Source organism: Chelonia mydas, chromosome 18 (assembly GCF_015237465.2).
Source record: "Chelonia mydas isolate rCheMyd1 chromosome 18, rCheMyd1.pri.v2, whole genome shotgun sequence".
Classification (NCBI taxonomy): Eukaryota; Metazoa; Chordata; order Testudines; family Cheloniidae; genus Chelonia; species Chelonia mydas.
In genome coordinates, this window is record NC_051258.2 from 8,748,049 (window position 1) to 8,773,461 (window position 25,413).

A 25,413-nucleotide genomic window follows, 5' to 3' on the forward strand; every position below is an offset into this window, starting at 1 on the left:
CAAGCAGTCCTGCAAAAGCTTAATCCGATTTTTCCTCTGTCTTCCAGCAGGAAAGAGTTGTTAACCTGTGTTGTAGGCAGGTAGTGAACTGTTTTGGAATTCAAATTAATAGACAGGACTATATATTTCACTGGTAAAGACTATGTAAGCAGGGAGGGCTAAGCTGAAGGACAGGCCAGGCAGCTGATAAAGGACAACCAGTGGAGAAAATAAGTGAAGAGAAGGGGATGATCAGGGTGACTAGCTGGAAAGATCTAGCAGCAGTATTTTGAGTGGCTCCCCAAGAACAAAGAGGTAGGTGCCTTAATGGCCATGGACGATTTAAATTTAGCACCTACCTCATTCAAGTTTTATCCTTCAGTGCTTAGTTACCACTAAGGCCTTTGCCAGGAAAAATCCTGGCATCAAGAGAGACATTAGGGAAGAATAGAATTAATCTGATCTCATTCGTTATCCAATATAGTTTAATGATAAATGGCTGGTGGGATGCTGCCATAGCTTGACACTGAAAGCATCTGGGAAATACAGCAGCTCAGTTACACTAATCTCATATTTCACAGTGGAATTCACATGGGAGTATTCCAATAGGAAGCACTGCCAGAACTCCATCTCCATCAAGTCCTCTACACAAGACATTAGAGAACAAACAGGGATGCCAGAGTCAAAGACTAACCGAGGCACAGTTCAGTACGTGTTCTTTATTCCAATTAAAAGTACATTACAAACAGCGCACAGGACCAGCAGCAGCGTTCATGACAGTTCAACCCAATGCACTGCTGTCACAAGGTCATTCAGCTGTACTATTAAAGTAGGTGATTGAAACAAGTCTTCCACTCTACACACAAGCACTCACTCACCTGCCACTTTAAATAGGTTTTCAACAGAATAAAAATAGATACACCCCAGAATACAAAAAGTTTCATTTTAACAGGTTTTTCACTAAAGACTATACAAATTGATAAAAGGGTGCACAATTTCCTAAAATTTTAGGTACATTTTAAATGAGCCTTTTTTTTACTTGGTAAAAGGATCAACATTCCTGTCTTTGAACAGAATATGATGGCCAAAATTGCAAAGAAAATTTATAGTTCAATTTACAATTTATACATTTGTTTTGAAGTGATTCCTGCACTGAGTAGCAGTCCGATGGCTGCTCTCACACGTCCACTTTTCCCAAAAGAACGGTGCACCACAAAGTTAACATTTAGGAGCCTACTTCTCCTGGAATCGGGGGGAAACAAAAACCCACAAACTTCCATTTGTGCATGGTAAGTGGTCCCAACTCAACTAAAAGCCCAAACTTAGAAGTTCTAAATAAAACCTTCACTGGCAAGGGTCACCTTTGGGGCAAGGTGTGTAGGGACTGATGACCTGTCTGCTTTGTGATACAAGCACAATGAAAGTGGAGTGCTTCCCATCAGTATTTTGGCTGAGCAATTTAACTCAAGACTGTGGTACTGAAACATGCTGTAACAGGCAAATTTGGTGTTTTATTTAAGGGTATTTTTGGTCAATACAAGCTATTAGAATTTTTTTTTTAACCAGATAAATATTCCTGTTTCCATTATTGATTGGTAGAGTCCGACAGCTCCGTATGAGACTTCATGTGGAACTGCCCTGACAACAGCAGCATTTTAAAACTAGCACCACCTGCGTAAAGGTAACTGTAACCCCCACTCCCCTATCAAGAGACACTACCATTTGTCGGAGTGAATTTATTTGGGATATTGATTAGTACAGTCCTCTTTATACTGCTGATCCCTCCCACCCACATGAACCAAGATTTGGTTTGGCAAGGTTAAATGCATCATATGACTTCTACAGTAGTTAATTAACACTTTCAACCACTGCACTGCTTTATGAATAGTGGCCATTCTAAAAACAAACTAAAACCAAAATACTGCCCAGCAAAAGCAACACTGCACCACTATCTGAGAATATGAGCTAGTGGAGAGATCTTCTGGACAATCTACTTAAGGAAAAGCAAGGTAAATCCATCAGGAAGCCAGAAATGAACCTTTAGAGCACAAGGCAGCACTAGAAAAAGAAGTTCTATTTCATGTAAGTTTAGTTTTTAGCCAAAACCATCTGCCTTGGTTTTTAAGTCAATGTCCATATACTTGGCTGTTGAGTTTTGTTTTACTGATCACATATGTTAAAAAATAACATCCCAATTAACCAAATAAAGCATTTGTTTTCTTCCTTTTCGATATTTACGTATTGGCCACTTTTTGGCAAATCTATTTCTTAGAATTTAAAACATTTCCATTTTAAGGCTAAACTAAGAAATGTTAAAAGCTTCTGTAAACATTTCCTCTTCTTCCGCAGAGCGACAATTTTAAGTCCAACTGCAATTTTTAAAGTGAGGTAATTTCTGTGTATTTATATCTTAAGAGTCCTTTTCATGACTGGCCAAAAGGTGTGCCAATCTGAACGCTGAGCCAATTGTAGTGGGAGAGCTACCACAGGAGGGCGTACATCAGTTCCAGCAGCTGCGTTTCAGTTGGCTATTTTCTCAATTTCATCCAAGTCGTCAGTATCCAGTTTTTCTATCTTTTTGTCTGCAAGAGAAGATTAGAAGGGAATCGGAACTCGTGCACTCTATACAATGGGAGAACAGAAGATGAGGCAAGGTCCCACTTTACTGCGTTAAATCCCACTTCTGTTCTTGTCACAAGATGAATCTATCCCAATCCATGACAGACACAATAGAATTAAGTTTTATAAATCAAGTCTCAACAATATAGTGTGACGAAGTGGGAATTTTGGAAACATGATTCTTATGCATGCCTCAGTTTCCCCTCTGTGCTTTGCATTGCTATGCGTAGAATGTAAAGGGTTAAAAAGCTGCTCTTGGGACAGAGCGAGGGACATGAGGTGTCGTGTCACATAACTATCTGGAGTGGTATGAAGACTCGGTCGTTTAAAGAATGGGCTGAAATGGATCCAAATCAGTGGAGGATCCAGAAAGGCAATGGGAAACCCAACAGCCAAGAGGTTCACACCCAGCAACCAACAGAGGAAGGAGATTTTCCCCCACCTCTCAGCAGGGAACCTGAGCAAAAGCCCCAGCTGGAGAATAAAGGCATCAGGTGGCAGGGTTAAGAGCTGGCCTTTGGAGAGACAAACACACCTGGGACTAAGGACAGGAGGGACAAAGATGGGGATAGCATGCCAAGATGGCTCCTCAGCAGCATGGCTCAAGGGAGCCCTGACCCTACACGGGCCATTCTGAACTTTATCTGAATCTTTGCCTCTCTATTCTGACCCAAGGACTTTCAGAATCTGTACGCCAGGAGTTGTTACCTGGTTTTGGAAAAAACTGTCTGGGCTTAAGGCAAATACAGAGCATTACGCCCTGAAGGAATACAGTACAAACCTCCTGCAGAAGTCTGGCTTGGCTGGATTCACTGCAGGGAGCCAGAGAGCGTTCGCTAGTGCCCAAAGGCCCAGTGTCGAAGCGTTAGGCCTTGTCTATACTACCACGGTAAGCTGACCTAAGTTACGCTACTTCAGTTACATGAATAACGTAACTGGAGTCAACGGGGCTTAGGCTGACTTACCGCGGTGTCTACACCACGCTCTCCCATCGACTTCCCTTACTCTTCTCGGAGTGGTGGATTACCGGAGTCGACCGGAGAGCGCTCTTCCATCAATTTAGCGGATCTTCTCTAGACCTGCTAAATTGACACCCGCTGCATTGATTGCAGCAGCACCAATCTACCGGTAAGTGTAGACAAGCCCTTAGAGGCCACTGGCCTCCCCCAGTGGAACCGTGTGGGTACCTAGGGCTTGGTCCACTAAAGTAGTCACTTCCAAGGGACTGGCTACAGGCTGAGGCACACACCACACCTCTGGATCTGTAACTTCTAGATCACTGGGTCACTCAAGTTTCAGACTGGAAGCAATTTCTTGGGGGGGGGGGGGGGGGTGTAAGAGGAGGAGGAGGAGGAATGTCTATCGTAAGCAGAGGGGCATTCAAACAACATTATGGTTTGTGGAATATCATTTTTAGTAATGATGCCAGCTAGCCAATGAGAACTGGATTGACATGGCAGAACACAAGCAAGATCTCCCAGGCACGTCTGTCATGCATCACTTTGGAAGTTTACTGTCTTATGACAGATGTAGAAGTTAGCCCATTTTGGTTCATATGAATATCAGACCTGCCCTTTAAACAGTACTCACTGTTCTACTCTAAAATAAAGACAATTACATCAGAAGTTCTGCCCATTCGAACGTATACAAACAACTGGCTATTCCCCTAGTTTTCTCAATGTTATTTTTGAAACAAGGTGCTACATGAAGGGCAGTGGTACCCTTGACAGACTGTATGCAGCAAAGCAAAACTCTGTTAAGCCTAATCAAAGACCAAGACCACAGGCGCCTGGGAAATCTGAATCAGAGTCAGGGTTGTCTGAAACACAGATGCTCAAAATTCTATAGAAATAATGCTGTACCTACGCAAAAGAAAGGAAGCTTAAGGGGACTTACTGAAATGTTCCTGAATTCTGTTCAGAATATTCATGCTGTGCTTGCTGTCTACCATGTTAACAGCCAGTCCTCGCTTGCCAAAACGACCCGTACGCCCAATCCGATGCAGATAAGTCTCATTATCTGGGTTGCCATCTTTATCCACAGGAAGGTCAAAGTTGATAACAACAGAGACCTGCTCTACATCAATCCCTGAGGAGGAAAGCATTAGAGATATTACAACTCTCCCTTTCGCCCATTTTAAGCCAGAGCACCTTTCGTCCAGGATTGTTCCAGTGTTTTGATCCCAGAATCTAGGGCTTACCTAGAGCCATTCGTTTCAACACCTTTCACAGACATGTACTATTACTGCCGCCAGGGTTCGTGGAAAGTTAAGCTACCTGCCCTGATGAAGCCTGCAGCGATGTCAAGAGCGGGCACTCAGCAAAAATTACAGGGATAACTGGAAACGTATAGAGGAACTTTTAAGATATCACAGTGAGAGGATGCTATCAAATGGAGGATGAATAATACACTTAAACTGAGCACCTTTGCATTACCTAATGGTTTCATACCAGAACTACACCTTGAGGTTTATGGGTGCCTAGAAAGGCTAATAAAATTGCAATAACTTCTAAAATATAGTCAATTGCCCCTCCTACTTCTCAACAGCCAGGCTAGGAGAGCCATTCAACTTATTTCGTTTAAGTGTTCAGCAGTGTCCAGAATGCCCCTTGTAGCTATAACTTGCAGCACAGACTGTTACTGGAGTTTATTCCTTTGCCTGACCTCTAGTGAAAATGAAGTTGTTGAGAAAATTCAGGGCACACATTTGTTTGCCCACAAGCCAAGGCAGGGCAGGGCAGAGCCATAGGATGCCTCAGTGAGCCCAAAGGACAGAAAGAAATGAGACTCTGGTGGAAAGGAAGATTCTGCACCCTACTTCAGGTCACCTTTAAGGAAATCCTGTGTCAAGCCATTCCAGGAGAGACTGACCTAACCCAACTCGCACACGTCAAGGACCACCCAGAAGTTTTTGGGGGACAGCTCATCTGTCAGTCTCCCCTGGAATGGCTTTGTGAGGGACTCTTTTGTACAAATCTAGCACACAGATTACAAATTCTTCTCTAGGAGGTACAGCAATATTTTGTATTCTGTCACCAGACTGCATAGTTCCGTCTCAAGTACAAGTACCCGCTTCGCTTCCCCGAGATGCGGTGACAATGTATTCTACCTCTGGCACAGACATTTGTGGTCACCAGCACTTTCTCTTTGCCCTCTCTGAAACGCTCAATCACCGCAGCTCTTTGTTCCACCATCATCTCGCCACTTAGCAGTGCAACCTGGTGACCTTCTTTTGACAGCTCTCCTGCCAGCCAGCCTGCTGTTTTACGAGTCTGAAATGTAAAGCAGGAGCAATTAAGATCTTTCTGGGAAGACACTTTTTGAACTTCAAACAGGAACAGGCCTCTCTTAACAGAAGGGAACGCTCAGGGCTCTAACTCTGCTTGTTCCAGGATTCTAGCATCATAGTTTAAAAGGAACAAAGAACAAAAAACATTCCAGTTTCTGTTTGAAAGCCTAACATTACAATAAAGCTTAAAGACATGTTTTCTATTTCCTTTTATATAGGACAGCTCTTTGTGTGTAGTCAGAAGGCTCCACTGCTTGTCTGGGTCTCTCAGCAACAAGGAAAAGACTTAATAGGAAACTTAGTGTAAGACCACATGCCTTGCACCAAGAAGACTGGGACAAGTGTAGTATGTGGTACCACGAACTATTCATTTTTGGAAACTGGCTAGATTTCAGGTTGAAAACATCCCTTTCAGACCATCCAGTGAGAATCTCTGCAGAAGGGTTGAGTCAAGCAGCTACAAAAATTAACTGGCATCTTGAATTTTAAAGTCCTATGTCAAACACTGCATTTCAAAAACTGCAGGAAATGGCTCTTCACTCTAGTGGACACTTGGGTACAGAACACGTGCCTTAACAAACCAGTCTTCTTCCTATCTACGGTTAAGTTTTGCTACTTGATCACCATTGGCCTCAATTAAAATTTGCAATTACAGCAGCTTCCATACAAGAATCTCAGAGTGCCACAACACACCTGTGATGTATCATCACCATTTTACAGGGAGGGAAGCTGAGGTCCAGCAGGGTCACAAGCCAGTGGCAGACCTTTTACCTACAAGACTTATTTTTCCACCCCATTGAAACCTTTTTGCTTTTATTTTTATCGTTTTGTTGTACACTTTGTTTTGAGACACATTTTACTGGTTTACAGAACCCCAAATGCTTTGATTTTGGAAGACCGCTTGAAAAATAGAAGTGAGCCACATAGCCACACGATGGCTAGAACCACGCAAACAACAAACATGTTTAAGACCAGCTGGGGCTAGATGGCTCCAGCATGGTTGCCATGACTCTCATGGGGCAGAGTTTGGCTATCACAATTTTAAGAAACTCCCTGTCCACAGGAGTAAGCGAAACTACACTAGGAACATTGTTTTTGATAACTGCTGTTAGCAGGGTTCCAGCCTCAGCAGACATAGGACCAACAGGCAATTAGTATTAGAGAGAACCCGAGAAGGCCTATTCTTCCAGCCACCCTCCTGCATTTTTCCATTTCCAAGACAAAATGAGGAATGGCTCGTTCCTCATTTGTGCTCCTAGAATGATCATGCCCTCAATCATCTTGCAAGGAGTCTGTGTCACTAGGATTCTTGGCATTGCAGACACTATTTCAGAATGGGGCTGTTTTTAACGAGAGCTCCCTTCTGTTTAGGGCGTGGCAAAGGTCACTCCGTTCTCCAGAACGACTCACATGACAGAAGATCATGGCCTGGGCGATGGTGATGGCTCCATATATATTACAGAGAGCATGGAACTTCTCATCTCGATTATTACATAGAACATAGTATTGCTTAATGGTGTCCAGTGTCTCCTCCTCTCGCTTCAGTTTGATGATGTTGGGGTCGGGAACAACTTTTTGGGCAAATTTCCATACAGAATCTTCAAAGGTGGCAGAAAATAGGAGCATCTGACAATCTCTGGGGAGCATTCTGCAAGACAAGGCAAGGCAAGGCAAACAAGTTAGGGTTTCCCTATTAGAAACCATCAGCCAACTGGAACCTATGGTAGCCCAGCAACAAAGCATGGCTCACAGTCACTTACAAGCCTTTGGAATCAGCCTTTTAAGTCTGTTAGGCTTTCTGAACATTAGCCTATGTATATCTAATCACATCCCAACTCAATTTGCCAGTGGCATCTAGGTAAATTTGGACATTTTAAGCAATGAATCCTCCTCAGGGGATAGGGAGGGCTGTTCTCGTTCCTTGAAATAATTAAATGTCTGTCTTCAATTAAATTCTAGCTTTATGAACTGCCTGGATTAGAGTTAAGTGTTTTTCTATTGTAGCCTGCGGCCTTAGTGGTTAAATCACCAGCAAATAATCACATCCTGCCATTTGGAAGAGAGCCCTTCCTGCAACCATGAAAAGGAAATGGGACATTAAATAGGCCAATGAGAGAAACCAACTGGCTGTGGTGGAGGTGAACTAGAATCTTTCCCTTTCCTCAGACTGCCCAGATGACAACATAGGGATGATCCTTACCTCTGAATGCGGATGCTCTGATCTTGGTGGCCCTGAGTTGCTATCATCACGTCAGCCTCATCCAGGACAAACACTTTAATCTTCTTGGGGTCTATGAATTTCAGTTTGGAGCACCAGTCCAGGACAGTACCAGGAGTGCCAATTACAATCTGCTCAGAGATCTTCTGACCTCTCTCCACTGTTAGTAGACAGAAAGAAAGGCTTTCATGAGATTTGTGTGCACAATGCTTCCATGAGAAGGTGAAAGCTGTATCATTGTGTATGTTACTCCACACCCTACTCTCTTGCTCAGCGTTCTTCCCCTACTCTGGAGACTGCTATTAAAAAAAAAAATTACAGTCCCATTAGTGCCAGAGCAACAGATGTCAATACATCCTCTTTAGGGCAGTTTTGCAGCATCCAACCTTGCTTTCCCAGTCCTACCCTCCTCTTAGTAAGGGAGGTAATCTGTCAGGACACTAACCCCTTCTGAAGCGCACAAGATCCCCAACTTCTCCCCAACTTCATGAATTTAGCAGTTTATAGAGTGCCTACATCTCAAACAAGAAGCATCTATAATTATCTGCTATGCAGATTGCACCAGCAACCCACAATATGAAAGATCCACTTGGACAGTTCATGCTCTGGGTTTTTTACTTGAGTTTCTTCCTCCATCTCCTCAGAAAATAACTGAACTATGTAACTATGTGTGAAATGGTAATGGCTGTTGAGCTTTATTGGTGGCTGATCTGTTTTGTCCAACTCCCACTCCATGCCCAGTTTACGGCTTCCAAGAGTGAAGTCCCATTACACCAGCTCATGTTCTATACAGCACTCAGACCTGACAGGCCAACTGTGCTAAGAGTATCTGATGTCAAACCCAGTGTAATCATTTGCAAATGTTAAGAGAAAGTAATGCATTAAATTCCCATAACCACACCTCACTAGAAAAAGGGGTAAGTCTCCCTGGTTAGATCTGGAAAAAAGGGGGTGTATTTCCCCTCACACTCACATTTATTGCCTCGGACAGCATATGCAAGTCTTAGCTCCGGATGAAACTTTCCCATCTGTTCAATTACTTTTCCTGTTTGAAGTGCCAGCTCATATGTTGGGGAAAGGCACAAACACTGGAAGGAAAGCAGATAAGAGTATATTAGATTGCACATAGTAGATTGTCACACTTTCCTGTGAAATACATTTAGTTGTGAAACTTCACCTCTGTGCAAATAGATTGACCAATATTTTAGGATAAAACATTTACTGTTTTAGGTAAATTTCATTAACACTCATCAGTTGAACAGTGGTTTTTAGTAATTCTCCCAATTAAAGGAAGTTAGTTTGGATGTGTAGCGTCACGTACCGGTTAGTTTTGTACGGCTTGTATGTTTTGTATTGCCCACATAAGCATGTAAACAGAACACCCTGCTAAGAATGTCGGTGCTCAGTACTATGGCCAAACAAAGTGCCATATTATCAAAGACAGATATGTTTTTATAAGGGACATTTCTAATGAATATAGCTTGAAGTGAACATAACACAGCATCCTTAGCAAGGAAGCTCTTGCCTTGGTAAAACTGCCGAGTCCATTTCTGCAGAACAGCTAACCGACATGAATCCTAGGCTGCTGCCTACTCCCTGAAAGTGGGAACTCTACTCTGCATTGCTTCGGAGCTGTGGTTAGAAACATCATCTAGCTTCCTAAACTGAATTTTCTCAACTCCTGTGTAAAAAGCCCTGTTACCTTTGTGTTAGGGTGCTGGACTGGGTATCAATGTAAACTGGACGAGGCAAGAAACAAACCATTCAACACCCCATCTACTCTCCACTTCTCAGGGCTCCTCAACCACAGGTGGTTCGTCAGTACAGATCCTCTCCCTTCCAGTCCAGACCCTGCTCCCGCCCCCACACCCCACCATATTCCCCATCCCAACACAGCTACTCACTGTAACTCCAGTTTGGCTGTTACAGGTACAGAAAGACAGAGGGGGCAGAGAAGCAGGGAGGACAGGAACTGGGCTGGTCAGGGGAGCTGGGAGAACCCAGTACCTCTGCACAAAAGAATCAGCATTTTCAACTCTGCTGCCTCTGCTCCCCAGTGCTCAGACTCCACAGCACACTGGGAAGTTGAAGCTATGTAGCTGCTACCAGTGTCATATCAAAGGAATATAGCTTCTCTCCACTAGATGGCACTGCACTACAACTAAAAACCAGCACAACCATTAGATTCCAGAAGCCACTACCTGTGGATACTTGTTCCCGGGTTCAACTCGACTGAGCATGGCCAAGACGAAGGCAGCTGTCTTACCAGTACCAGACTGAGACTGTGCAATCAGGTTCTGTGGGCTGGATCAACACATAAGGGGACATTTTAAACACTTTGGCACAAGGTTAAATATAATCCATTATTTATATGACCAGCTAATATGAGATACGCAGTTGAGAGATTTGGCAACATGGCTTACATTAACTGAATGGCAGCCACAGATAAGGGATTTTAATACGTTCTGGATTAATTTGGCCCTGCGTCTTGGCCACATCCAAACTGAAGTCACCATCTAGTTTCATAAGGGCAGGATTACACAAGGAGGAGGACACGAGTGAATTTTCTGCAGGGCGCTTTCAGCTTGGCACAAGCAGCTTCTATGGGCTAGGGAGATTTGAAGGGAAAGCTGCTGTGATGTTTTCCATATTGCTCATCTCCCCCTAGTGTTAGCTGCACTACTCCATGCTCTTCACCAAAAGGGCACAGAGACCCCATCCACGGCATTTTGACTGCTCTGACCTGTCCAGGAGTTATGCAGGGCTGTTGCAGAACAGCCTTATCTCCCCTATATGGACAAGAGGATCAGCTGTACTGCTGCCAGGAAGAACGGCATTGTCTTCAGTGTGGCCGAGTATGCAGTGCAAGCCCTAGGAAAAGAGTGCTTATGGGGACCTATGGAAGTTTGCTGGGTAGCCAGGCAGCATTCTAAAGAATTTCAGCAGTACAGTCCCATGGAAAGGGAGCCCCTTCAGCACAGCGCATACGGCCACTGGTGTGTCTCAACGCCACTTCAAGTAGGCCGTCCCCTAGCCAGAGAGTGTTTACAGTTTAACAGTAATGGTACACAAGGCTCTCCCACCCTCCCCACTTCCCAGGGGAAGTGGAAAGCAAGGATACGTACGGTTCGGCAAGCATCATGGGCAGAGCATTCTCCTGTATTTTCGACGGTCGGTTGAAGCCCATGGCATAGACACCCTGCAGGAGCTGGGGTTTCCTGGAAAGAGAAAGAGTAAAATGTTTCTGAACTAGTAAAAAACAGCATTAGAACCAGGAACTATAGTCAACGGGGGATTTTTTGATTGCAAGTGAAGGGCAGGAGCCTGAAAAGCAAACCCTAACAGCCAGTAGGCCTGGGGCAATGCCTCTATTACTACATTTACCAATAGTAAACTACTGTGGCAAGCCATTTCTTCTCCACATTGCTAACAAAGTGGTTCATCTGTGACCCAATCACTATTAGCTTGTGCACACCCTAAAAAAAAGAGAGAAATACCGTAGAACCCCATTTATCTGGTCTAATTGGGACGAGGGCCAGTTCAGATAATCAAAACTGGATAAATCAGAGAATGGGAAAAGGTGATGCTGCAGCATCACCTAGCGGCCACAGGAGAGATCGCCTGCTTCTGGCCCACTTGGAGTCCTGGTTGTTTGGTAACTGCAGAGAGCCACTGAAAGGAGGGTCAGATAAACAGGGTTCCCCATCCACAGCACAGCTTTGTACACATGAAACTCTGGACAGCAATCCTCTGAGAGGAACAGAAGCACTAGATTAAATGTTAGCATCTAAACAGATTGGGAAGCGAAGAGATACTATTTCAAGACTAAAGAAAAGGAGTACTTGTGGCACCTTAGAGACTAACCAATTTATTTGAGCATAAGCTTTCATAAGCTCACTTCATCGGATGCTCAAATAAATTGGTTAGTCTCTAAGGTGCCACAAGTACTCCTTTTCTTTTTGCGAATACAGACTAACACGGCTGCTACTCTGAAATATTTCAAGACTATGTGCCTCCTTGTTTTATCAATGAATAAACTAGTTACTTTTAAGAGCAAAATACTGTACTTAGTAGCCTATCAAAGGATCATTTAGATATTGTGATTAACATCTGTGAACCCAATATTTATTTGAACCAAGAAGATACAATAAGACCCTATTTTTTACCTTAAGGAATATTAAACACTGGAAGGAGTCATTTGGCTACAATATGCACTCCTGGGTTCTAAATTAACGACCACTCAAGAAGGAGCTCTAAGCATCAATGCAGACAGCTCAATTAAAATCTCTGGTCAGTATGTAGCAGTGATCAAGGAAGGCAAATGTGTCAGGATGTACAAAGAATAGAACAGAAAATAATACTAGAAGTGTGATCGTGCCTCGCTATAAAACAGTAGTGCACCCACATCTGGAACACTGTGCAGGTCTGGTCACCTGGTGTCTAAGATAGCCAAACTAGGGAGTGTTTGGAGACATATACAAAAAGGATTAGAGGACTGAAGACATTTCTTTATGAGGAGAGATTAAATAGATGGGGACATTAAGGTTAGAGGAGACCTGAGGGCCTGGGCACAGTGAATGAAAGGGCTAGAGAAGGTAAGTCTGGTGCTTTTATTGACCCTCTCAATACAAGAGCAAGGAAACAGTCAATAAAAAGACAAGAAATTTAATCCACTGATAAAAGACAACATTTTTTACAACACAGTTAACATGTGGAACTCTGTTACAAGGTATCATTGAGACTAAGACCTTAATGAATTCAATATGTATATAAATGAGAACATTGTGTTCATTATATAGGATGAAAACAATTTTATAAAGGATATAAACCTTCATGATTTGGGACTTAAGCCAGCTGCTAAGGGTACGTCTACCCTGCAAAAGATGACCATGGCAGCAAGTCTCAGAGCTTGGGTCAACTGACTCATCTGGCAGGACTTGCACTACAGGGCTAAAAATAGTAATGAAACCCGGCTGGGGGGGTGGGTGTCTCAGAGCCCCAGCCCAAGGCCTACCATTGCTATTTTTAGCTCCATAGCGTAAACCCCATAAGCCCGAGTCGGTTGACCTGGGCTCAGACACTCACTGCCACAGATCTTTTTTTGCAGTGTAGACATACCCGAATTAATGGAGTTGGGAAGGAACTTCCCCTATGAGCAGGCTGTGTCCGTTTGTGGGCTAACTGCACCTCTGGCCCCTCCTGGTCTCCTCGAATGCACCCCTTGCAGTTTCAGGACGTCAGCAGTCACCTTCCCTGAGATGGAGTCATGTCATTCTCCTGCTCTCAGCCCGGGCCCTGGGCTGCCGTCTCCTGCGTATCAACTGTGATAACCACAGCAAAGTCTGACTTATGTTCAGTATCTGCAGTTTTCTCTGTTCGCTCTGGGAGCAATGACAGTGGCAACCAGTGATCACACATCTTCCATGCAGCAAAGTATTATTTATTTAGAACAAAAGCATTTAATGGAAAACGGATCGTAAAACCAAACCAGACTAAACTTGCCTTCCCATTCCCTGGGAGCAGGGAAGGCCTCATTTGCTTTCAGGCGCTCCTGCAGGACCAGTCTGTTCTCATCAGGAACAGCACCTGACAAATGACCCACTGCCCCTTCCTCTCCTGAGAGGAGCTTAACTGTTTACTGTCCTTTTAAGCTCTAGTTCCCAGCCTGGCAAAACAGCTGTGTCACTTTGGACTGGTGCCTGGAAGCATGCCATTGTCTTGTAATTGGCTCCCAAGATAAGCAACATCTGACCAAACACTTGGGGTGGCACTGTTTTGCCTTTATGTTTGTTCTTCTCCTAGCCCCCTATTATGCTAGTGCATTCACACAGGAAGTCTTATAACCCAATATACAATAACTTCCCCTCACTGACCAGGTCTCTCAGTGTTCATAAATTACATAGCAACTCCACTTCAGTCACACTGATTATTCCACTACTGTCCATCATGGGGTTCCTGGCACCTTCCTCTAAAGCAGTGTGGTTCTCAACACTGCAGTGGCCCATCACCCATGTGACATTCTCAGGGCCAGACAGATAGTATATATATTGTGTGGATGCAGCCCACATAACACAGAGAGCTGCATATGCAGCCCACAATGGTAAATAGGTTGAGAACCGCTGGCTGTGTAGGCATGCCTACCAGATACTGAACTAGACAGACTGCTGTTCCAATCCAGTATGGCAATTCCCGTGTCGCCGTGAAGCCCTATCAGCAGCGTCTTAGCACCACAGTTATCAGCCCTGCCAGACTCACTAGTCCAAAAGGAGGTACCAGAACAGGAAGACGTTTGACATGATTGCAAAGGCCATTTAACATTAAAGTTTTGCAAAAGTCACTTTTAAGATTTGTATTTTTGATGTTCAACCTCCAAGAATGAGAGTAAATACTGATTGATGTGAGAAAGAGGCAAGTTATGGCAAGCCTAGCTCAGCAGGATTCAGGCTATTGATTTGTACACAGCTATACGATGGCACTCAATTTTAAGTGCAGTGGTGACATCTATAGTGTTCAATTGCCAAAGTTACTATCTGCTTCTATTAACAAGGCACCTATAATTGTTAAAGAAAGCTTTCAAGTCAGAGCAGACACTTGTGTATCTAAGGAGACTCAAGAGCAATCTAAAATTAAAGTTAAAATTAAAGTTATGATATTTGTATTTGTAAACTCTTAACCGATGACCTGTTTAACTGCTTCTTGTAGGTGTTACTGTTGCTTAGCAGCAATTTCCAAAAAGCAAATAGCAGTTTTCCTGCCCACACTTTTCCTGCTTGTTAAACCACTCTACTCGATTCAACATCCTTTTTAAGAAGCACGTATTATTTGCACTCTGTGGCTCAAATAAAAGCTCTTTGAATATGCAACCTTGTGTTAGTTCAAAAGCAAGGATCTACAAAGCCCAATTCTCTGCAACAGTTGCCAAGGATACAACTAGTTGCAGAACCAAGACTCAATTAGTCCGAGTGCTCCCATCATTAACTTTCTTCGATTGTTAGATCAGTTCTCATCTTTCAAAAGCCAGACAGGCAAGGTATATGATCTAAGGAGCCTGTTTGCAGTCATTCAGCTACAAAGCGGTAGCTTAGAAAGGCGAAGCTGTAATGTTTCAAGGTGAAAAGTCTGTCAGGGTGGTTTCCTTTCGGGACCCATTTCCAAAAAAAGGACAAAAACAAGATCACCAATGCAATTAAAAACAGAACCTCAAGAGTAGAACTTCCTAGCCCAGTTTGAAAAGTTTATCATTATACACCATATCTTCAGCTGATGCACAAAGAGCTCCATGAACAACTGGGGCAGGTATTTAATGGGAAGATGGAGGCAGGAAGAATAGTAAAGATATCAGACTATTGTTTTGGGACTGATGTCACTGGCAGAGGAAGAATGGGTTGGCTTCCTCCTGTGCTCTTCATGGGCATTTGTATCTTCGCAAGGAATTTTAAAGGTAAATTGTAATAAATAAGTCTGAGCTCTTTACCTCTCCTTCTGATATACAAAACCAGAACTGTTTCAGTTTTCAGGAAGTGTTCTGGTTGCTTTTTAATATAGACATTATACGGAATACACGGTCTGATCTTCCCTCAATTTATGGAAGGCACTGGGGGGGGGGAGAGGAATGGAGACTTTTATACAAAATGTTTTTGCTTTTTCATTTACTGTTAGTGACCAGATCAGTCATGGAGCTCATCTAAATATCCCTTCCCATCCCTCCCCCATCAGTTCAGCACATGCTGTTAAAGGCAAGCTCTACTGTGCAATCTAAGACAACAAACCTTGCCATTCTGCAACTCATACAAGTTTGTATAAGACTTAAGGGGGGGGGGGGGGGGGAGGAATCTTCCAAACCATTAGATTGTCAGCACAGAGAACACTTGCAAGGAGTTGGGATGAAGGCTAAAGCAGAGCATGAAGAAGCTGCTCAAAATAAGCCAATTTCAGGCACAAAAGACCAAAGACCTGTAAGACAAGCAATTCTTCCTGTTGCTTGTGTTTAAACTAAGCAAAATGCATAATAAATACGCTAATTTACTAACTGTCTAAAAACTAATTTGCAGTTATCTGAAATGGAAACCTATGCACTTCTCAGATACAAGGGATACCCCTTCCCAGAATGAAAACCTCTAACAGGCCATCAACAGAGCAAGACTGCTTTTGCCTCAGCAGCTGGAATTTGAAGTCTGTCTGCTCATGCATTACCTCCTGTTGTAGGCCACTTAAACGCCGCTAAAGCGGGGTGGCCAACCTGAGCCTGAGAAGGAGTCAGAATTTGTCAATGTACATTGCCAAAGAGCCACAGTAGTACGTCAGCAGCCCACCGTTAGTTCCCCCCAGCTCCCAGAACCTCCTGCCCACCGGCAGCCGATCAGCGCCTCCCCATCCCTCCACGCACCTCCCAATCAGTTGTTTCGTGGCGTGTAGGAGGCTGGGGGGGGGGAGGGGGGGGGGAGAGAAGCAAAGACACTCCAGGCTCAGGGGCGGGAATGGGTGGAGTGGGGGCAGGGCCTGTGGCAAAGCCAGGGGTTGAGCAGCGAGCACCCCTTGGCACACTGGAAAGTTGGCGCCTCTAGCTCCAGCCCTGGAGTCGGTGCCTGTACAAGGAGCCGCATATTAACTTCTGAAGAGCCGCATGTGGCTCCGGAGCCACAGGCTGGCCACCCCGGAGCTAATGCAATAATGATCAGGTATTATTTGTTCAAGTAAATCTGTCCTGTTCACAATGGAATCAGAACTGTACTAGCTACAACTATGTTGGCCCAATAGTACATTGCAAAACAAACCCAAAGTCATTTCTCCTCTGAGGGCTTTTTCCATTGATCTCCAAGCTAAACATTTAATTAGGAACCTGTTAAGTTCTAGAGTAGCAGCCGTGTTAGTCTGTATTCACAAAAGGAAAAGGAGTACTTGTGGCACCTTAGAGACTAACAAATTTATTTGAGCATAAGCTTTCGTGAGCTACAGCTCACTTCATCAGATGCACTTCATGAAAGCTTATGCTCAAATAAATTTGTTGGTCTCTAAGGTGCCACAAGTACTCCTTTTCTTTTTGCGAATACAGACTAACACGGCTGCTACTCTGAAACCGGTCATTATGCAAGGCACTGAATTTAGCCGTATGGAGTGGAAATCTATCAAGGAATGCATCCGATGAAGTGAGCTGTAGCTCACGAAAGCTTATGCTCAAATAAATTTGTTAGTCTCTAAGGAGCCACAAGTACTCCTTTTCTTTTTGTTAAGTTCTAATTAGCTACCAAATCAAGAGCTGTAAAGCAGACCGCTGGTGGGGAGGAGTGATAATGGAATAGTGACTAAGAGCAGAAGCTAGACATTTAAGTGGTTGTTCCAGATTCTTGGTAAAGTTGAAACAGGTCTTCCGCAGTGAAAGTTGGGACCATTTTATTCCACATGTATGGTTCCAAATGGAGACATCTCCCATTTTGGAGTCTGTCAGAGGGGGAGTTTCCAGCTATAGCTGCTTGATGGTAAGTTTACCCTTTTATTCCAGAGTTGCAGAATTCCAAAACCTTATTTGAGTCCCTTTACAAGAACCTTGAAGAGGCAAATAGTAAAAGACAGCCACCCCAAGCATGGGTAAGGGGATAATGATTCTTAGGAAGCTTGTCCATTTGTGAACCATGGCTTATTTTAAAAGGCAGTTTTAATATCAAAAGGGATGTGTAACTACAAAATACTTACCTATTTCATAAAACATCTCTGAGTAACTGATTTTTAAAAAAATTTACTATATATGCTGTTTATTTTTTGCATCTCTCAGCTCAGACAACAAAACTCCAACTAGTGAGTTTCAGTTTTGTTCCTAGTCAGTTTCATTTTCATCTTACCATGCACTACCACAATGCGGGAATGTTTGGATCGTAAATACTACAGGAGACTATTTATTTAAAACACAAAAAAATAATCAGTTTAGAAGAATAAGCTTTCATAAAGACCTACATAGAGACAAGATTTATCTGACAACATGAAGATTCTATGGGCAGGGAAAGATTTCAGAGATCTTCTAATTTTAGGTTTTTAGCCATTTTTGCTGTATTTCTTCAATATCTAAGTTTAAATATAATTTAAGTTTCTGACCCATTCTGCTGCAAAGTCTTCACAAATTGAGGTCTTTCTGCCACAAACCCTTCATGAAGAGTCTCCATTCAATACTAGCAAAGATATGGACTCATCCCTCCTCCACTCTATTTAACTGAGGTATTTGAGAGCCATTTCTATAGGCAATCTAAAAGTCAGGCCAGCTGCAGCGGATAACACTGTCTTGACCCTATTCTCCAGCCCTCTTTTCCCAGGCTAGGATTTCTGTATTTGTGTTCTCTAAGGAAACTTCCTTAAAGTTCTCTTCCCTCTTCAGTCCTGGAATTTTCCCCTTTGGTTTCCCAGAACCTTCTCCCGAAGCAACTTCTGATGGAGGATGGCACATCACTGATGTTGAAAGTGCTAGCAAAATGCAGATGGGGTTCTGTGGAGTCATACAGCTTGCATTTCACCATAGACTTGCTGATAATGGGAGACCTTTGTGATATCCAGTCTTATTTGTAATAAGTACAAAATAGGTCAGTTTTCAAATACTATAACTCTTGTCCAAAGTACAAATGCTGTAAACAATCCGTTTTCAACAGCAGGAGTCTAGAATCTGGTAGAAAAGTGTTGAATAGACCACTGTACATACTTTGCTGAAGTCACAGGAACATGGCCACACAGAAATACAGAATGCAGATCTCAGTTTGGCTTCTTCTACTTTGTTGCCTGAGACAGCTACAAATCTTTCCTGAGCTCATTTCTGCTCAAGTGTAGACACCGAAAGGGATCGTAGGTGTCATTGTAGATACTGTAAGGGATTACAAGAGTGACCACACAATGCACTGCAACACGTGCAATGCTCAGCACTGGAAAACTGGCATTTCCCTGACAATGTCCTGGCTGCGCCTAGAGGTCACACCTAGAAATTTAGTCACCAGAAGACTAGAACTTTTCAGAAGAGTCAGTCATCTTTGATTTAATGTTTTTATGTTTAATGTGGCATGGCGAATTTGGCTGAATGACGGGAGTTATGGCTTTTGTTGCTGTAACAATTCTCTGGGTACCTAACACCTGTAAATATCCTAAATCTTTCATAGCATCGCTCTTGGGTGAATCCAAGATATTCAGCACCAATAGGAAGAGTTCTGCATCACGGCATTGCAAGAGACTATAATTAGCAGAAGAACAGGGACTTACAGTCTCAGCTCCTCAAAAGACTTCACAGAGTAGAGAGGTGATGTAGGATCCCTCTGCAGCACCTCCACTTGGTTTGTTGTGTCCACCAGATTACTGCGAATCAGCTTGTTTAACAAGGATTGGGCAGCTCTGTCCTCTGTGGGGAAGGAAGCAAAAAAAGCGTTGTTTATATTTACAGAAGAGCAGGAGGCTCAAGGAACCAGCCATTCAGCTAAGAAGTTTTGGCTGAGCTATGACAGTTACAGTATAAACTGTCACTCCCACTATGATGTTGCACAATTAAGAGATATTGTAAGAAGACTAATTAAAAACAAACACCAAAACCAAAGCTGCATTATTAAAAGAGGGGATTCTACTCAATGACCAACCGTCACTGAGTTAAACAGGAAATACCTTAAACTAGCAGAGGGAGTCTTTGCATGTGGGAGAGATGGATTAATGCAGAGGCCCATGGGGAGGGATGCCACAGGCTAAGGACCACCTGAGCAACCATACAGAGTCTGCTTTTCTAAGATATCTCTACCTGGATAGTGAAACCTCTAACTGAAAGGTGGTACAGGAGTACTGATCACCTTAAATATTGCTTTGGTGAGTCTCAAGCGTGGACAGGTGATTCTCTACTAAGGGTTTTAACACGAATGGCACGCTCTCAGTGTTAAGAGTGCCCAGTCTAGTATCTCTGCCTCTAGCGAGCATAGCCATTGCATCCTTGAGTTTCCCCATAGAAGATAAACCTACTTTGGACAAGTTAAGTTGTCCTCTACAAAAGAGCCAGAATACCCACCCCCTTGCTAACTGACTATGAACAGTTTGTTTAATAAGAAAAAAGCAATATATTCCAGAAGCCCCAAAGGCTAAGGAGCGCTGGTTGTGAAGGCAATTCAGATAGTGTTATCAAACAAACTGCTCCTGTATCTCACTACTGCAGACAGATACAGATATCACCATATAGCAATCCCCTGAGTCAATATGGAGTAATGTATTTTCACACCTCTTGCACAGAGGCCCCTCATCAGAATGAGCTCCTCTGGGCAGATGCCAAGACTGTCCATCCTCTGAAATGAAGTAGACTAGCTTTAAAGAGGTTCAGAATGAACTGTTTTCCCGCTGTCCCTTGTCAGAGTGCTTCTCAGCTGTGCTTACCTTTTTCCTCATCTTCCGTCTTCTCTGCATTGTTCTCCGTCTTGACAACAGCACCTACATTTGGAGAGACAGTGCGGTTACTGCAGCAATCTCAAATGGAATGGAACCAAACAAGCTCACATATCTCAGGCTCATCTAAAGAGGCAATGTTACTGCTACAGCTAGGTAAAAAACAAAGCTGTAAACCAAATCAGTAATAGGAGCAGTTTTGCTCCAGCTACAAAAGGAAAGACTAAGCCAGGTTATAACATGAGAATGTTGGCAGTGTAGTTTGCTCCCAGCTTGGTCAAACATGCCATAACATTTGAATTAAATAGCAACCTGAATCCATCAGTTCTGGTCACTATAGTAATCCCTGAACCACTTTAATACTAAAAGGCGCTGAACAGTGAAAGTACAGTTTAAAAAGCTAACCACAAAAAAATAAGCACTCAAGCCAGACATTTAGTTAAGGCTAGTAGTTCCTTAGCCTTATGCTTTTGGAAGGTGAATGCTAAACTGGATTTCCCACCTTTCAAAAGCCACAAAGTCCAGACCAAACACCCATGAAATAATGTTCTTTTCTAACCCAGCATTAGTTGCTATAAACTCACCATTGGAGTCTGGCTTCGTTTTCTCCTCCTTCAGGTGCAAGTTGCTCAACTGTAAGTGTGGAAAAACAAGGAAATTTCAGTTGTTACGCTTAGGAATCCTTCATTTGGCAAGAAAGCCCTCAGTGGAACCTTCCTCAAGGTTGACAATTTCAGACTCGCTGTCAGTAAAAGTGTAACATGGGCTGTGGTAAAATTTTTAAACTCTAAACATAGTAGGAAGTTAAACAATCCACCCTCAAATTCGCAGGCGTGGGGAGGCTTACAGAATATCCAATGCAAGGACAGACAGACAATGATATGAGAGCTGCTACACTTTATTTTTCAATCAGAGAAGTCAGAGCCAAAGAGTCACCAGAACCTTTACTAAGATGTTGCTGTTTTCTGTTCATGCATCACCCATCTGAAATTTGGGCTTCAAGATAGTAATTTCAGCTGACAGCAGGCACAGAACTACTGACAGAAAATGGTTAACTTAGTATTACAAATTAGAGACCACCATCTAATGTAGCTGAAGGGATGTTTATTTCATCAGGAATAGAGAACACTGTGGGGACAGGATCAGAGAAACCTTCAGTCTGAGGAGAGTGTTCTGTAATCATCTACCACTGGTTTGGAGAACAGCCACCTTCCCAAAGAATTAGACTTTGTAAGTTTGTAGCAGAATGAAATTCTGAAGAGTACAAATCCTCATGTCTTGTCATCAAAAAGTTTGTATTCCCTAGAGCGAAAGAAACTTTCTTTAAATACTCTGTAACATATTAACCAGCTGTATGTCCTTGAAGAGACCCAATTGTATCACAAAAGCAACAAAAGGAACATGTCAAATTCAGAATTGCAATTTCTAGCAAAAGAGCTGGGCACTGACATGGAAACCTGGGTTTGAGTCTCTCTTGCTTGTTTTTGGGCTGGTAGAGGCTGAGTATTGCAGAGTCAGTGGGCTCAGCACTCTGGTAGATTAAGTAGTAATTGCTAACTAAATGACACCCACAAAGCTGTGCTCAGTTACCAGGATTGTGGTTGAGACCCAGATATTAAAAATGAAAAAGTGGTGAACCCTGCAATTTTGATGAGTCATTGGAGATTTACTGATTGCCATATGTTGATAATAGGTAAACACAACAATGGCATTCTCTGCAAGCAAGCGTACGTACTCATGGTGGGTTTGGATTCAACCACCAAGTAACCTCAAGAACAAATAATTGGTGCTCTGTTATCCCGGAACTATAAAAATCAGCACGTGCCTCATGCTTCTACACACACTAAATACATCCGAGTTGCTATCTCAACCCTGCCCCAGACCCCAAAGAAATACACTCCCTGGATGTAGACATAACAGGAACAGCCATTGTGCTGTCTTCTAACTCCTAATATAACAGGAAAATGCGTATATTCATGTGGCTTGACTGTCACATCGAGAACTCAAGTTGTGTCAATCATCTCTCTTTTGCCCTCTCTTGGGAGAGGCAAATTGAGGAGAGTATCACATGGAAGGCACACGCTCATGTTAATCCAAGCTAGTAACTGCCTAGCAGCCTAACAAAAGTTAGTGTTTACCCACAGATCAAGGGGCCTCACCTAAAGTAAATCAATCTGAAATATTTTAAATTTCTGTTCATTTAGCACTTAAGAGACTACGCTTATACACAGCTGCTAGAAAAGCTTCTGCATGGTTTTACTAATGCATTCCTGTAAAACTCATAAAAACCTGCCTGCCCATCTTTAATGGTGATAATAAAAACGTAAGTATTCACCCTAAAATAAAGGGTGGGTTAGAACTTTGCAATGGTGAGCTAATATAACTTGATCAGGACCTCCCAAATCACTGCTATCCTAACTTCCACCAAGAGAAGATTGTCCAATGAAAGATACCACTTCACTCATCCTGTCTCTCTCATATCCTGGGACCAACAGGACTGCAAGAACACTGCACATTCTAACCACAGGTTTCAGAGTAGCAGCAGTGTTAGTCCGTATTTGCAAAAAGAAGAGGAGTATTTGTGGCACCTTAGAGACACCAATTTATTTGAGCATAAGCTTTCATGAGCTACAGCTCACTTCATCGGATGCATAAGGTGGAAAATGCAGTGAGGATGTTTTATACACACAGACCATGAAAAAATGGGTGTTTATCACTTCAAAAGGTTCTCTCTCCGTCCTCCCCACTCTCCTGCTGGTAATAGCTTATCTAAAGTGATCACTCTCCTTACAATGTGTATGATAATCAAGGTGGGCCATTTAACCACAAAAAGAAAAGGAGTACTTGTGGCACCTTAGAGACGAACCAATTTATTTGAGCATAAGCTTTTGTGAGCTACAGCTCACTAGCTCACGAAAGCTTATGCTCAAATAAATTGGTTCGTCTCTAAGGTGCCACAAGTCCTCCTTTTCTTTTTGCGAATACAGACTAACACGGCTGCTACTCTGAAACCTGTCATTTACCCACAGGCATCTCAAACAGAAGGTGCCATTTGTTCATGGTTTATGGGATGCGCGGGGGGCGGGGGGGGGACTGAAACTGGGAAGCCAGTATCACTTTATAGCTATATCACTGTACGTCTTCACAGGACCCAACGTTAATTTTCACTTGTGAGCAGCGTGAGACTTCCACTTCAAGCCTCCGGTAGGGCGAAATAAATTCATTCGCACCCCTGCCCTTCCCAGCCTTCCGGCCCGGGCTGAAAAGGCCACGCTTTCCTTCGTGGGGCTCACGGTTCGGACTCTACCGAAACTGGAGGAACCAGCTCGGCCGGGGACGCGGCTGCAGCCCGGCCGGAACGGGCAGCGAGGCGGGCGGGGTTTTACCCTCTAGCGGGACCGGCGCCTTGGGCACCGGCCAGCGGCCGCAGAGCGGAACCGGGCTGCCCGCGGGTCTCGCAGCCCGAGCCTGGCGCAGAGGCCTTTTCACTTCGCCGCCCACGGCAACCCCGCGCCAGGGCCCGGCTCCCCCCTGGGGCCCCCCGACCACGGCTCCGACTTCCAAAGGGGGCCGCGCCCCCGGGTAACGTTTCTCCAGGGGCCGGCAAACCGAAAAGAGGCTGAAAGCGGCTGGTGTGGAGCCCCTGGCCGCTCCCCCGGGCCCCGGCCCCGCTGAGCGGGGGGCAGGGCCAGGCCAGAGCCCCGCTCTCCCGGCTCGGCGGAGGGGGGCTGGGGCCGACGCCACGGTGCGAGGCGGCGCCGGCTCCCCGCGCCGGGCTCAGCCGAGCCCCGGGCTCCCGACGGGCCGGGCCTGTCCCCCGCCCCGGGGAGACCCCCCCCCCCGCTCCGCTCCCCGAGGGGCCTCGGCCTCCCCCCAGCCCTGCCCTCCGCCCATCCCGGCCCCGTTTCCGCCCCCGGACTCACCGACTCGGCGGCCGCTTCCTGCTCGTCCACCGCCAGAGCCCAGGAGTCGGTGGCCATGGTCCGGGGTGATGGCGGCCGGGGCGGAAGCTCGGCGGGCTCGGGACCAGTAGCCGCAATGGCGCCGCCGAGGGGAAGGAGACATGCGCGGGAGGGTGGCCCGGGGGGGTCGCTTTGTACCCAGCCGGCGGGAAACTCAGGCCGCGGCCCTTCCGTTCCGGGAGCGCCACGTTCCCATCCGGCCCGGGCAGGGACTGTCAGGGACCTGGCTTCCGTCCGCGGCGGGGCCGCTCGTTCTCGCCTTCCTCCCCAGCCCCTCCATCCGCCATGATCCCCTCCAGCGTCTCCTCTCCCTCAGCCCCGCATAGTGTCCCTCACCTCCCCCCTAGCCCCCCTCATAACCTCCCCAAACCCCCCACCCTCTCCCTCTTCTCCCCAGTCCCCTCTAATCTCCTCTGTAACCTCCCCCAAACCACTCTCCCCCACCCTCATCCTCTCCCTCTTCTCCCCAGCCCCGCCATCCGCCATGATCCCCTCCCTCCCCTCCCCCAGCCCCCCTCTATAACCTCCCCCAAACCCCTCTCCCCCACCCCCTCCCAGCCCCCCTCTTATCTCCTCTATAACCTCCCCCAAACCCCTCTCCCCCATCCTCATCCTCTCCCTCTTCTGCGCCCTCAACCCCAGCCTCCCTCTTATCTCCTCTATAACCTCCCTGTCCCCCCCTCATTCCCTCCCTCTTCTCCCCCAAACCCTTCTCATTGTCTCCCTCCTCTCCCCCAACCCCCCTCATTATCTCCTCTGTAACCTACCTGTCCCCCAAACCTCTCTCCCCCAAACCCTTCTCACTGTCTCCCTCCTTTTACCCAAAACCCCTCATTATCTCCTCTAACCTACCCCTCCTCTCCCTCAGTCCTCATCCCTCTTCTCCCACCCTCATCCCCACAACCCTTCTCACTGTCTCCCTCCTTTCCCCAACCCCCTCTTACTACCCCTCTCCCACAACCCTC

At 44.9% G+C, this 25,413-nt stretch overlaps 1 protein-coding gene across 2 annotated transcripts; it reads right to left on the minus strand.

Annotated features, from left to right (window-relative positions):
- Positions 1–683: 683 nt before the first annotated feature.
- Positions 684–24,858, minus strand: LOC102934356 (ATP-dependent RNA helicase DDX19B). 2 transcript variants are annotated; one of them, XM_037881137.2, is made up of 12 exons: positions 24,410–24,858; positions 21,071–21,119; positions 20,478–20,531; positions 19,335–19,470; positions 11,231–11,323; positions 10,307–10,409; positions 9,079–9,193; positions 8,088–8,265; positions 7,298–7,535; positions 5,708–5,870; positions 4,495–4,686; positions 684–2,561 (listed from the first exon to the last, which is right to left on the minus strand). In XM_037881137.2, exons 1-12 carry the CDS (start codon positions 24,464–24,466, stop codon positions 2,500–2,502), a joined length of 1,440 nt encoding a protein of 479 aa, XP_037737065.1. In that variant the 5' UTR covers positions 24,467–24,858; the 3' UTR covers positions 684–2,499. The 2 variants fall into 2 exon arrangements, with proteins under 2 accessions (XP_037737065.1, XP_043387558.1); XM_043531623.1 differs by lacking the exons at positions 19,335–19,470; positions 20,478–20,531; positions 21,071–21,119; positions 24,410–24,858 and adding an exon at positions 18,787–18,805.
- Positions 24,859–25,413: the final 555 nt, after the last annotated feature.

What these genes read in the sequence shown, in the direction of transcription:
- LOC102934356 (XM_037881137.2), bottom strand. Translation starts at nt 24,466, where the DNA reads ATGGCCACCGACTCCTGGGCTCTGGCGGTGGACGAGCAGGAAGCGGCC. An exon ending in AGGAAGCGGCCGCCGAGTCG is followed by an intron (nt 21,120 to 24,409) that starts GTGAGTCCGGGG and finishes CCACACTTACAG; the next exon opens with TTGAGCAACTTGCACCTGAA. An exon ending in GACGGAAGATGAGGAAAAAG is followed by an intron (nt 19,471 to 20,477) that starts GTAAGCACAGCT and finishes CCTTCCCCACAG; the next exon opens with AGGACAGAGCTGCCCAATCC.